Source organism: Halichondria panicea, chromosome 14, assembly GCF_963675165.1.
Source record: "Halichondria panicea chromosome 14, odHalPani1.1, whole genome shotgun sequence".
Taxonomy (NCBI): Eukaryota; Metazoa; Porifera; class Demospongiae; order Suberitida; family Halichondriidae; genus Halichondria; species Halichondria panicea.
In genome coordinates this window covers 2,050,166-2,062,933 of record NC_087390.1, presented here as the reverse complement: position 1 = coordinate 2,062,933, position 12,768 = coordinate 2,050,166, and the positions used below count along the sequence as shown (strand labels likewise).

Sequence of the window (12,768 nt, the reverse complement as noted above, 5' to 3'; positions counted from 1 at the left end):
CGCATGTGCAGTAGACACTCACAACTGCAAAATTAATTTTCTTTAAACGGTATACAGTACATGTAACAATAGGAGTTTATACTCAGCCTAACTAATCCTAGACACAGCTTTGAGCCTAGACTTTGATCTAAGCAGTTTGTCCATGGACTGTTCTCTGCTGGTCTTTGGTACCACCACTCTCAACTCAACGTATAAGTCTGGCAGTCGACCATCCAGGAAGGGCGGATCAGTCACCTCGGATATTATCACCACATATGTGCCTAGTAGGAAAGAAAAAAATAGGTTATGAGCAGACAAGATACTTTTATGAAAAAGCTTGTGATATTGGAATGTACAGAGCCTTACAAAACATATACAGTACCAATACCAGAATTTTATAATTACAATATAAGAACTCATGAAGACAAACCTGGTAGAGCATACTTCTCTCTCTTAGGATTCAACAGCCTCTCCTTCTCAGCTCTAATCTTCTCAGAGCTCTTTTTACTTTTAAGAGACAATGCACTTGTCTTAGAGGACAAGCCACGTGGCGAGGATTGCTGTGATGGAGACCTATTAAACGACCTTGAATCTGATCTGCTTTCTTTCTCAGGGCTAACTTCAGTTTTAGAGGTAGACGACTGTGTAATGTGTGATATATCAGGGAGAGGAGGTGGAGGTATGAAGAGATCATTGAATGACGCTCGACCATCGGTCACTTGAGCTGGTAATGGAGAGATTAGCGTGTCTAAGAATTCCTCGTCCTTTTTTTGGACTTTGCTTTCTTCTGAACCGATTGTGTTTAATTTCATTCCCATTACAAGAGAGCGTGTGTTTTGAGTGAAAAGATTAGGATGCAAAGAGCCGCTTCGATTTCTTCTCATCCTAGACGGTGGACTTTTCATTTCGACATCAGTGGTACTTGTAGTTATCAAGTCGTTTTCTGAATCGCCTTCACCAGTTTTTAGTTCAGGAGAGTTTTCTATCGCAACCTTCTTCCCCGAGTTAGGGTCACTGTCGTCATCTTTGAGTTCGTCTTGGCTTGATATACTGGATACTTGCAGTATGCTGTATTGCACTGCTGTGTAACCACTGCAAGTAGAAGGTTCACAATCATAAGACTCCAAATATCGTACAGCAGGTAATTTTCGTTGGCACAAAATACCCATTTGTATTATCGTACAGCTCAGGAGTGACGTTAAAAAATTTCATTTTCATAGGTGCTCTAAAATACCAAAATTTCCACCATACGAAAATAACTCGCTATACGGTATGTACGATTACTTACAATGGCGTTGAGATAACAGGTATTATAGTGTCCTTTGAAGGTGAGGTCTTGGATCTCCTCGTGGAGACAGCTTCCTTTGAAGGTGAGGGAGAACGATTCATCTTGGATTTCCTCGTGGAGACAGCTTTCTTGATGGCAGCTGCTACCTTGAAGCATCGACCACTCTCTACATAGGGGGAGAGAAAGCAAATATCTACCATTGCAGTATTTTGTAAGGAGTTCAGAGATTAAACAAATGTATGTATATACATTGATTGGTGCTATAGATGTCAATGTACAACACTGTGTTAAGTTGCCGTACCTAGAGTGGTAATCTCTCCATTGCTGTCCACACACTGCACGTTGAGTGAAAATGGCTTTCCTTGTTCTACTGATAACACCTCCTCCCTCTCACTGACATGCTCCAGCCGTACTGGTTCACCTGCATATACAGAGAGATTAATACAATAGTGTACACAGATATTACGTTGGCAAGGTAACACGGGTGTAACAAAAGTCATACAGTCCCTTCCGTGTTACATATTTTTATTACAAGGTTGTGTAGCCTCGAGACATGATTTGGTAGAGGGTCGTCGTGTTATAAAACACATAATTATTGCACGAGACCGAGTGTTGTATGAAGTTATAAGCAGCTCACTCTCGGGCTTGTGCCTGTATATATTTCATACACAGCACTTGGTCTCATGCTGTACTATTAACTCATGCTGTACTATTACTTCACTAGCTATATAATACCGTATAGTGGGCAGGTATATTTCGAGGCTATAAACTTTCACAGCCGGAAAAATAACATTAAATTTTCGTGGACTAGGAGCTTTTGGTTATAATTCGTGGGTATAAATGTTTACGGTGCATGCAGCTATTGCGAAAAAAGCGAAAATTTATACCCCTCAAATTGCTCGCTGTACTACGGTGGTATAGGTAGTGCACACTCAAGTCTCTAGAATAAAAGACCCCCTGAATAATGTACACTTGTATTGGACGCCCCTCTAACAAGAACAGTAATTCCAGCCCCCTACAATACAGGTAGAACATCGGACAATGCGATGAACCCTAACCCTTACCCCAAAGTTCTCTTAAATGGAGAAGACAGTGAAACTAACATACAGTCCCTCTTACATGCTGGTCTTCCATTGACCCACAGTCCAGTGTAGGTGACTCCAGAGACATGAGAAATGGAGCCCTCACCATGGCACACATCACCCCTCCATTGACCCTGCAGTAAGAAATACGATATAAATATAGCAGCTGTATACAGCCTATATTCCAGGACTGGTATTGTACGACGTACATCGTAGATAGTTCCGTTGGAGTAGCGCTGCAGTCCGTGTCCATGTCTCTTGTCCAACACCCACTCACCGTCATATTGGTCTCCATTGCTGTGCATGGGTAATATGTAAATAACTACACACGTACATAGAAACTCACCTAAAAACTTGCCGTCCTTCACCATGTCTTCTGTTGTCGTGGAAACCACCTTCGTACACACCACCTTCGGCATCTGTGAAGATTCCTTCACCTGCACACATGTGCATGTATTGTAGATGTCTACACGTGTATACATAATGATATGTGGCAACGTTTACCTAGCCTGAGCATTTGTGATTCTATTTTGCTCCAAAATACCGTACCCTCGCAAAAATAAGCCCATCTTGAATAAACGCCCATCCCCTCTTTTGCTTCAATGTTCTTGCACGAGGGTATTTTCACTCGATTATAAGCCCACCCAGAATAAGAAGTTGAGCATGCGCAGTAGCTGAATGTTTACTAGTGAAGAAAGGAAGTTTTAGGTAGTATAGTAGCTAGTAAGACTATACTTCTTGCTGGACCAAGATCAGACATTATAACTTTCTCTGTATGGATCTGTTTGCCATGTATATGAAGGGAACAAGTAGTCCTATATGCTGAGAAAGGAAACACAAAGTCTAAGAAAGTTATCACACAGGCTAATTTTGCAGGTTACCTTGCCTTGGTTTTCTGAAACAAAGTACCTGATAGCTGCTCTGTAGGAGTATGACCTACCATCCTTCGAGAAGTTTCTGCTACATCTAACATCAACAGCAACGAATAGAGTCAGACTCAGAGTCCACTTCTTCATGTTCATTCTCTTGTCATGCTTTAATCATACTCATGCATTAGTTTATAACATTGTTGTTGTCAATAAAAATAATGTTCATACTATGTATTAAAATGAAAATACAATAAGAATTGGCATAGAGCAAAGTGTAAACCTCGATTTGAGGCCGCGGGTGGGCGTATATTTGAATGAAAACTCGCCGTTCGCGATTAAACGCCCAGTCCCCTAATAAGCCTAGACTTCTTGCAGAAAAGGGTGGGCGTATTTTCGCGAGGGTACGGTACAAGTGTTACGAAAAGCTTGAGGGTTTTTCAAGTGTGACTGGGAATTACCTATTTTCAACTGTAGAAAGAGTTTGTTTATTCATGTGCAGTCCATAACTTAACCAAGTGTACACCTACCCTGATGGACACTGTACGTACTGGATATTATACACCAGGGCATTGAGCCCCCCCCCCAGGATTTGGCAGATTAATAGGCATTGGTACTGCTAATGACTTGTGAGATAAAAGTGCACAAAATCGATCTAAGGCCCTCAAATACCAGGGAAGTATGCCCCCGGACCCCCTAGTTTGGCGTGCACTGAAGCATTCGCCCCCCTGACCCAAAATCCTTGAAGCAACCCTGGTAACACACTACACAACTGCACCTTGCTTCTTCCCAAAGACCCAGGACCCTTCATACTGCTCTCCACTGGTCTTTCTAAGCAGCCCCTGCCCATGCATCTCTCCCTGCTGAAACTGGCCAGAGTATGTCGACCCACTCAGTCCAAACACTCTGTAGCCGTGACCCTGGATCTCGCCCCTCTCAAATTGTCCCTCATAATAGCCACCTTCTCCAATTATCAACTTCCCATGCCCTATAGTGTGTGTGTGTGACAGATATAGTGATTCAGGGGCTGCTTGCTTGTGTGTTCAAGGTGTACACATACCATGCTTAACGCCATTGTCCCACTGTCCCTCATAGCGAAAGAACTGGTTGTCGTACTTGTACACACCATAGCCTGAGGGATACGAAACGTAGTTTGTTAAATATAATCAGTGTATATTATATCACCATGTCTCCTTTGATGCTTTGTCTCTCCAACATACTTGTCTTTAATGTCCACCTTACTGGCAACTTGGGTTAACGTTGGCATTGTGTCAGCTCAGTCTCACAATGTAAATTATTATTGCCAAGACAACCATTGTTTATATGGCTTGCCCACGTGGCAGCCATGTTCTTGTACATAACATATAGCTAGCTGTGAATAAGTAAACAAGACGATCGAAGAGACTCAAGCAAGTAGACATTTGGAGCCACTGGAGCCCCATTGTGGTCCCTTTCTAGCAGCCATACTAAATAATGGAGAGCACAAGGAATCCCATGCAGGGTTTCCCAGGTAGTCTAGGAGCTAACCAACCTGAGTCTGCCCTAGGCAAGAGGAAAGCTCCACCAGCTAATGGCGTGCCTGAAATTGGTTCTGTTGGAGTGAGTACAACAGGTTAGTACCAACGATAGTGTACGAACAACTTCTTACACCTCATTGTTTGTAACACTTGCATTTACAGTTATAGAATAGTCTTTGTTTGGTCGATTTATATCCTGTACATGTAGTTCTTTGTCGAAAGTTGTCACAGGTACCCAACAGATACACACACGCACGCACGGACACACACACACACACACACACACGGTACTATCTAGGTTCTGGATCTCAATACCATGGCGATCCGGAGGAGAACAATCTGTGGAATGGAGGAGCTCCAAGACAAAAGAAACTCAGGGTATGTGGTTGTACTCGTATGTATGTCTTTATCTAGACACAGACACCAATCCATTGGCATAATTATTGAGTGAACAGGACAAAGAAGCGATGTTATGATCAATAGTGTACACCCCTTTGTGTTCCATTCATTGTTCATCATGTGTGCCCGTGGTTACCCTAACTGATAGCCCATCTCAGAGCGTATACACTCACCACCATACTGCCACGAAATACAATGTACAACTGTGCAACGTTCAGTCAATGTACAACTATTACATTTATAGTACAATCATGTACAATTAACATTTTTCTTTTGATATTGACGATCAACCCCCCCCCCCACACACACACACACACATGATCACAGCTCGACTTGCCCACATTGGTACCCAAAGAGGACCTGGATAAAGTAAACAAAGAAGTACTCAGTTACGTCGGCCCACGTGGTACTGAGGACGACTATTACTGTACTCTGTGTCACACACGACTCAGCAGTGTCTCAGTGAGTGGGTGGAGGGACGAGCGTATTATAGAGCAGGGTGTCATACAGGATTTTGAAGTAGAGAGGGGAAATAAGAAAAGTAACTAGAAAATGTTGCTTAAAAAAAGGTCAACTGTTATTCAATACCCGGTTGTAGTATGTAAAATTTCAAGCTATGGGCACTTAGTCATGCAACTACTGTACCTGAATTCATATTTTAGGGGGGGGTTGGAGCTAGAGGGGGGATATCCCCCTGTATGACACCCTGTAGAGGGTAGTGATAATTAATGGCCTCATGCTTGTTAGTTATGGATGAAGAACGTGCACTCTTACTTATACATAATTATAGCTGATAATTTAACCATTACAGTGTACACTCACTATGGCTGCAATTACATGCACATAACTTAAATTGTTAGCTATTGATTACGTAACCGTAGACTCGTTGTACAGTACTGTACTTGTACATTTTATACTTTTGAGAGAGGTAATTGTTTCAAGACATACTGCTTGAGATCAGACACAGCGTCAAAAGGTCTTAATTGAAATTTGCTTCAGGAGGGTATTCTGATTGTCTAATTTTTCCTTTGGTACCTCTAATCCGTTGGGATACCAAAGGAGGAGTAGATTGATGGAATGCAAATTAAGTCCTCCAAGCAGATTTTAATTAAGGACCTTTTGATCCTGACCATCACTCCTCTGGTTTGAGATGTTAGTATCATTCTTATCACAGTGACACTTATCCTCACACACTACACTATCCTCACACAACTACACTACACCATCCCCTGCAGCAACTGGAACGTCACACAGTGGCCATCGAGCACCTCCGTAGGATAATCAGTATCAACAGAGACAAGCCGAATGCCAACAAATATTGTGAAGTGAGTTGTGATAATCAGTTTATCTTTACAGTGAAACCTAACGAACTATCTATTGTGGTCACCATTATTTTACAATCTATACAGGTCACCTTTTGATACCTAGGGTTTGGATAGCATGTGTTTCAACCTGTGTTAGCAGGTGACCTCTTTATTACAGCCACTATTTGATATACCCAAGCGTAACCGCTAGAGACACGCTTCACTGTAGGGTTTATTTCCAATGTATCAACGCTTAAAACCTTTCAAATGGTGTGTTTAAATCCAAAATGTCGGCGGGCCCATAATTTGTCATTTTTCGGCCTTGGATCCATGGTCTGGCCAAATCGGCAAATAGATCTATATCTCTCAAATATGAACTTTGATGACAAGTTCATGACACCAGTTGAAAAGTCTCATAAAATCATTTATATAATTTATTGGATCCACAGAAATCAAGTTATGGGAACTAAAAGAGTTCACAACCATTGATTAAAATATTATTTGGGGAGGGGGTTGTAGTTAATTGAACATCATAACTTTAGTACCACCGTTGATCTAATGTCCCAGGAAATTTCCAAAAGCAAATTTTAGGGAGGGGGGGCAAAATGTTCCCCTGAAATTAACCCTTCGTACATGTATATGTACAAGTAATTTCGTTAGCCTCTACATTACTTCTTCCGTTCAAGTGGAGAGTAGAGATCTACTCTTACAAGTTAACCTAATATTTAAATAGTGCCATGGCCTGCTTCTGCATCGTTTGTGCTCTACTGTAATCACCCACCCCCTCTCCTGCAGGTGTGTCAATGTGCGTGCTCCTGTGATGATATCTTCCAGAACCACTTGAAGGGGAGGAAGCATGTCAAGGTCAGGTGCTGCCTAGCCGTACATGTATTTTCAGGCACTACTACATGTCATATATCAATGAGTTTGTGTGATCATTTGTAATCAGGTCACTCACGCTCTCTCTCTATAATACCAGGGCTGCATCCAGGATTTTGAATCAGGGGGGCGAATTGGGCAATTTAAAAATGTAGGAGGGGCGAAGTCAACAGAATTATAGCAGTACAAATGAATCTGCTAGGGGGGGGGGAGGCGAAACTGTGCCCATCGCCCCCCCCCCCAATGTAGCCCTGAATACAGTCGCATTAACATACACGTTAATATAAAGCACATGCAATAGAGGCTTAGGGCCTGTTTACACACGTGTAAACAGGCCAGGCCACGTCTTTAATACAACTATTGTTGGTTTGCCTGACCACATGCAATAAATAAGTTTCACTGTGTGTCATCTTCTCCTTTATAGAACATGGGCTACTTCATGATGGGCAAACGTAAGTTTCTACTATTAAAGCAACTGACCCAATAATTGTGTATACATACATACATACTTGAAATACTGGCCTACGTGCATTCAGCGTGTTCTGTACACCAGTATGCTTTCATGTACACATAGAGACTGTGACTACAAATGAACACAGAAGTCAATAATTCAATATTATTATGTCTATTTTTCCCCTGAAAAGATTTGAAAGTCACAACCATTGGGGAGGACCTCGAGCAGCTGCTACGCAAGGACGTGATCTCCGAGGGTAACGGCATCACTCTGGGTCTCTCCAATACTATGACCGGCTTCTTTACCCTCAAGGGGCCATTCATTGGTGAGTGGGAGGGAGCTCACTTTGAGCACTCGTAACGTGGGTTTGGATGATCCAATTCTAAAAAGAAAGGACACATATTAATAGCTCTAAGGGAGTTCTATTACTTGATTTTTTGGGGTTGGTCTTCAAGTCTGTACCCATCAGATTTGAGGCTCTATAGGATGGGGGTGTACTAATTAAGAGTACATGATTGTAGATGTACATGCAGTGATGTGCCCAGTGTTTTCGAAGTGATGACTATTTCAATCATCATGCAATCTCAATTCAGCCCACAAATTTGCCTCCTTCATGTACAGTAGTAAACTTGGCCTAAGATTTTGTTTAGTGCCGTTGTCTAGAAGTGGTTACTACAATGTACCAACCACCACCGCCAAGTGTGGGCACATCCCTGTAAATGTACATGTTCCATAGGTGACTGGTACCTCACTGGAGGGACTATTGTATGAAGAATGCTGTCATTCAAGTTTGTATAGATCTACGCACAACTTGCAAGAGCAATCATTGTGTGTAGATTAAAAATGAAAGTGTGCTTTAAGGACAACAATAAGCATCTGCCACTGAAGTTTTGTACACTGACAACAGTCAACATGTGTTTGTTAGTCTTTCCGTGTGTATCCTGAAACCACCACTTATGAATTGTTTAGCATTTCGTTCTTGGGGTTCTTTAAAACTATAGCACTGAGCGGTTGCCTGCTACATGCCCTTTCATGGTAGCACTCTCTCTCACTCAGCTAGAAGCTTGTGTTTCAATGTTGTTCATATTTTACGAGGGGGGTCTAAGACCAAGACGGCAATTAGTTATGTCCATTAGTTACTTAGTAGGGTATTTCTTAACCTACTGAGAATTTGAAGAGCTTCTATTTTGCTATAATACAATCTTATGATTAATTAACTGTCCCAATTATGTACTGTATGATACTGTTGCAGGTTTACAACATGCCGTAGAAACGGGTAGACCTGAAGACACCAATCCGGGTTACATATGCACTCTGTGCAATGTAGCCGTGGATGCGAACAACTTTCATCTTCACTTCACCTCCTCGGCACATCGAGTCAATGTGCTGGTGAGCGTTAATTGTGATAAGCAGTAGTCATCTGCTTGTACTTTGTTCGGGTGATGATTGTATATAATGATCATCACCCGAATTGCAACAAATGCAACCCCACATGTAGTATCAGATTATTTGAGTATTTGTTGGCTTTTTATGTACATGTACATGTATATAGCTGGCTTATGGATGTACATGCGTGTACATGTGCTGTGTGGTGAGGCATACTATTGTGAGCCTCTCTTATTGTAATAGTTGCAATGATCAAATTCTCTCGTGCTTGCACAGTCACATGTGTATCAGATCTTCATGCAATTGAAGTACTGGCGCACAACTGCAAGTGCACAGATTCCTAAGTGTCGGAATCTACTTTCCCACATAGTCGAAATAAGTATTCAGGTAGTTAGTAAGTGAAGTTCAAAGATTGTGAATCTTGGCTCATTGAGCTTCTCTGGCAGTTAGCTTCAGCAGTGGTACAACAGTATCTTCATATCCTTCTTTGTTCTTTTTCTCCCATTTTGAGCTATGTCACTTGTACCTAAATAGACTCCTATGCGTTTGTCAGAATACCCAAAAGATCGTTAACGGTCGAAAATGAGACTTGCTTTTTAGTTGTCTGCATCGTCAAATACTTATATCTATATTGTACATGTATAGTACCCACTCTAAGAGACTAACATTACCCACCCTCCTCCTCTCTATTCAGAAAAGCGATTACCCTGACAAGTATGATGCTGCCCTGAAGGTCGGTGAGACTAGCTCCACCAAAGGAGACTTCAACAATCACCTCAGAGACGTAGCCACTGAGATCGAGGCCAGAGAGGGGAAGAAAATCGAGCTCATTCGGAGAAGAATTCTGAAAAGTCAAAGTATGTGGGCTTACATACACACTGCTGCTATTAGAAACTATCTGTTAACATCACCCACCCACCTACCCACCCTCTCCTCCCCCTCACACACACGCACGCACACACCATGCAGGGACACACACTATTTAACTTGAGTCTTTATTTTCATACAGGCAAGAGTGATTTTGTGACTCCTGCTCAAAGGGGATCTAGTCATCCAAGGGGGCGTGGCATGAAGAGAGGAAAAGGAGGTGCTCCAAAGTTTACACAGCAAAGTTCTGAAAGGGGTGCCCATCAGTATCACGATAGTCGAGACTTTTCGGGGAGAGGTCGTGGTTTTAACGGCTCTGGATCGATTCCCCAGATGGGTGGAAATCAAGGAAGAATACAATATCGAAAAAATTCTGATAATTGGACCAACGATAGTCATGAACAATTTCCGGCTAAAAGCCGTGGAGCTAATAGAGGAGGAATGCAATATCGAAACCAATCGGACAATTGGAGCAGTGACAATCGTCAAGATCAGTACAGTGGACGTGGGAACAGGGGGCACGGTTATGGGCCAAGGAGTCCACAGTGGGGGGAGTCTATCTCTCGTGGTAATGGTCGCGGCAAGCAGAGAAGCTCCTCGTATGGTGGCTACAATGATGAACTGTTTGGTGACTATCCCTCCAATAGTCGCTACAATTACAGTGAACCGCCCATCTCTCCACCGTATAATGGACCAAAATATTCTTCACCAACCTTTGCTGAAGCTCCACCCACTCAAGCGAGTCCTCTACAGCAAAACCAGTTTCAATATCCACCCCCTCAAAATAGTTGGCCTCCTCCACGGGTACAATATCCTCACAACCCACAGACTATGCCGATGTACAACAGCCCGGCTCCACCACAAGTTGACCTGCCCCCTCAACGACTACCCCCACCCACTCAAAGAGTACCCTCACCCACTGAACAGCCACAGAAGTCTCTCTTGAACACACTGGTGAGACCTTGTATGCTTACAATGTACAATTATAGATGTTGATTTTGAAGGCGTAAGCGGTTTTGATTGTAAGGTGTTGTATAAGTTTCCCACTGCCAAGAACAACATGTAGAGTCTATCGTTATGGCTGTTGCATTTGCTTGTGGTTATAGTGTTATATTTTTGGTGTAGTCACACTAATATAATGTACGGAGGAAACCAGTCTGTTGTGGTCACCCTCGATAAGACTAAGTTGCTTTTGCTTGAAAAGTCTCAATCAAAGTTTGAAACACACAGCCAGGCCTCCATAGCATGTGTTTCAACCTCAACCTGTATTACCAGGCCACTTCTTTATCACCGCCACTGTTGGTTTTATCAAGGGTGACCTCTATAAAAAGATTTTGTGGAGTATTGAAAATGTTGTACAGTGTCTATGTTCTTGTGTATGCAATGAATGCTGGTACTCCTACGCATACAATAGCCTAATGTGTGTATGATGATTATCCCCCTCTTTCAGGCCAGGTCCAGTATTAAGACAGATGATGATTTTAAGGCTGCCTTTCATCTGTCCACTGCACTAACCCAGGCAATGCTCTCTTACAGACTCAACGACGTCTCTGTAAGTTGGTCGTATGTTTGTACCTACATGCACATGTATAGTGTTTGTTTGTGTCCATACAAGGGCAGCTATATACTGGGTACTCCATTAGACCATTTGTTACTATTCCACTGTTCATTCTATCCCCTATATTGAGGCACTCTATAATAGCCCCATTAGCCTGAGTGGTTGCTATGAATATGTTGTGCATACTGTCATGTACATGTATGTATGTTTGCCCTTAACACTGTTTGTACTGTACTCATGCATTTGTCAGTCTTATCTCTATTTAGCAAAGCCCCTCTCTTCCCCCGTTTTGGATTAATTTTCACCACTTGTTTGTTTTTCCTATACACAGAACGACTCTGAGACGAGCCCTAATGCTCTCCTGTCCATGTTAAACAGTCTCCAAGGCAACAGCAAAGAGGGGGCTGGGAGCAGTGAGTACACAAACTAGAAACTTGAAGAGTTTTGTAGCAGTATAGCTAGCTGTCAGGGATTTCTTTGATGATAATTATACCCTTCCTATTATTTTGTGGCAAAATATTATTGTTCATTAAAAATTGAAAAACCGAAAGGTTCACTATGAAATTGTGCCAACCATGAAACGAATAAATCGTAGATGTACGTACGTGTACAGATGTTGCATGCATGTATTGTATGATACACTGCATGCTTATAAGGGCTGTTAAACCAACAAAGTTTTTAGTGAAACATCTTTCAATGTTTGTGTGAGGATTCTCAAAACTAACCACAGATATTGTGTGTACTATGATTTATTAGTAGGCTGTATGATTGTGTAAGCTATAGAGTCAATTTGAAGGCATTAAGGATTCTGATCATAGCACACAAAAAATATAGTACGTGGTGTGTACAAAGCTATGCTCCAATTATCGGTTGCCGGGTGTACGTGTTCATGCATGTGTGTATCAACCCATCAACTATAAACACAAACATTGAATGTTGTTGTAACGAGAAATTCAACTAAGTAAACACAGTGTATACTTTCACAAAGCATGTTTCCGGAAACCCACCTACAAAAACCACACACTCTGAAATCTAAGTGCAGCACTATTATTATACAGTCCCATATTAAAAACATTGGGGAAGTGAAATGCAAAGTGAAGCAAAACTGATCTCAAAACAGTCACTTAGTGCAGCTCTGCTATATAAGCTGGCAAGGTGAATTGTATCCTATATATAGCTCCATGACAAC

General features: G+C 42.0%; 2 protein-coding genes across 2 annotated transcripts; one reads left to right on the top strand and one right to left on the bottom strand.

Annotated features, from left to right (window-relative positions):
- Nucleotides 1-21: 21 nt before the first annotated feature.
- On the bottom strand, nucleotides 22-4,558 carry LOC135347463 (MORN repeat-containing protein 1-like). The gene is made up of 10 exons (XM_064545468.1): nucleotides 4,401-4,558; nucleotides 4,276-4,347; nucleotides 3,994-4,203; nucleotides 2,696-2,786; nucleotides 2,559-2,646; nucleotides 2,387-2,483; nucleotides 1,569-1,688; nucleotides 1,268-1,433; nucleotides 410-1,071; nucleotides 22-260 (listed from the first exon to the last, which is right to left on the bottom strand). Exons 1-10 carry the CDS (start codon nucleotides 4,480-4,482, stop codon nucleotides 88-90), a joined length of 1,761 nt encoding a protein of 586 aa, XP_064401538.1. The 5' UTR covers nucleotides 4,483-4,558; the 3' UTR covers nucleotides 22-87.
- LOC135347462 (uncharacterized) lies at nucleotides 4,537-12,129 on the top strand. Its single transcript, XM_064545467.1, has 12 exons — nucleotides 4,537-4,827; nucleotides 5,031-5,110; nucleotides 5,459-5,593; nucleotides 6,367-6,456; nucleotides 7,231-7,299; nucleotides 7,739-7,766; nucleotides 7,959-8,093; nucleotides 9,021-9,157; nucleotides 9,849-10,011; nucleotides 10,164-10,975; nucleotides 11,472-11,573; nucleotides 11,911-12,129. The coding sequence occupies exons 1-12, from the start codon at nucleotides 4,689-4,691 to the stop codon at nucleotides 12,007-12,009; spliced, it is 1,989 nt and encodes a 662-aa protein (XP_064401537.1). The 5' UTR covers nucleotides 4,537-4,688; the 3' UTR covers nucleotides 12,010-12,129.
- The last annotated feature ends 639 nt before the right edge of the window (nucleotides 12,130-12,768 follow it).

Coding starts and splice junctions, on each gene's coding strand:
- LOC135347463 (XM_064545468.1), bottom strand. CDS start 4,482: ATGCCAACGTTAACCCAAGTTGCCAGTAAGGTGGACATTAAAGACAAG. Junction 2,787..3,993: donor GGTCTTTGGGAAGAAGCAAG/GTGCAGTTGTGT, acceptor ACATGTGTGCAG/GTGAAGGAATCTTCACAGAT. Junction 1,689..2,386: donor GGTCAATGGAAGACCAGCAT/GTAAGAGGGACT, acceptor CTGTATATGCAG/GTGAACCAGTACGGCTGGAG.
- LOC135347462 (XM_064545467.1), top strand. CDS start 4,689: ATGGAGAGCACAAGGAATCCCATGCAGGGTTTCCCAGGTAGTCTAGGA. Junction 7,300..7,738: donor AGGGGAGGAAGCATGTCAAG/GTCAGGTGCTGC, acceptor TCTCCTTTATAG/AACATGGGCTACTTCATGAT. Junction 7,767..7,958: donor CTACTTCATGATGGGCAAAC/GTAAGTTTCTAC, acceptor TCCCCTGAAAAG/ATTTGAAAGTCACAACCATT.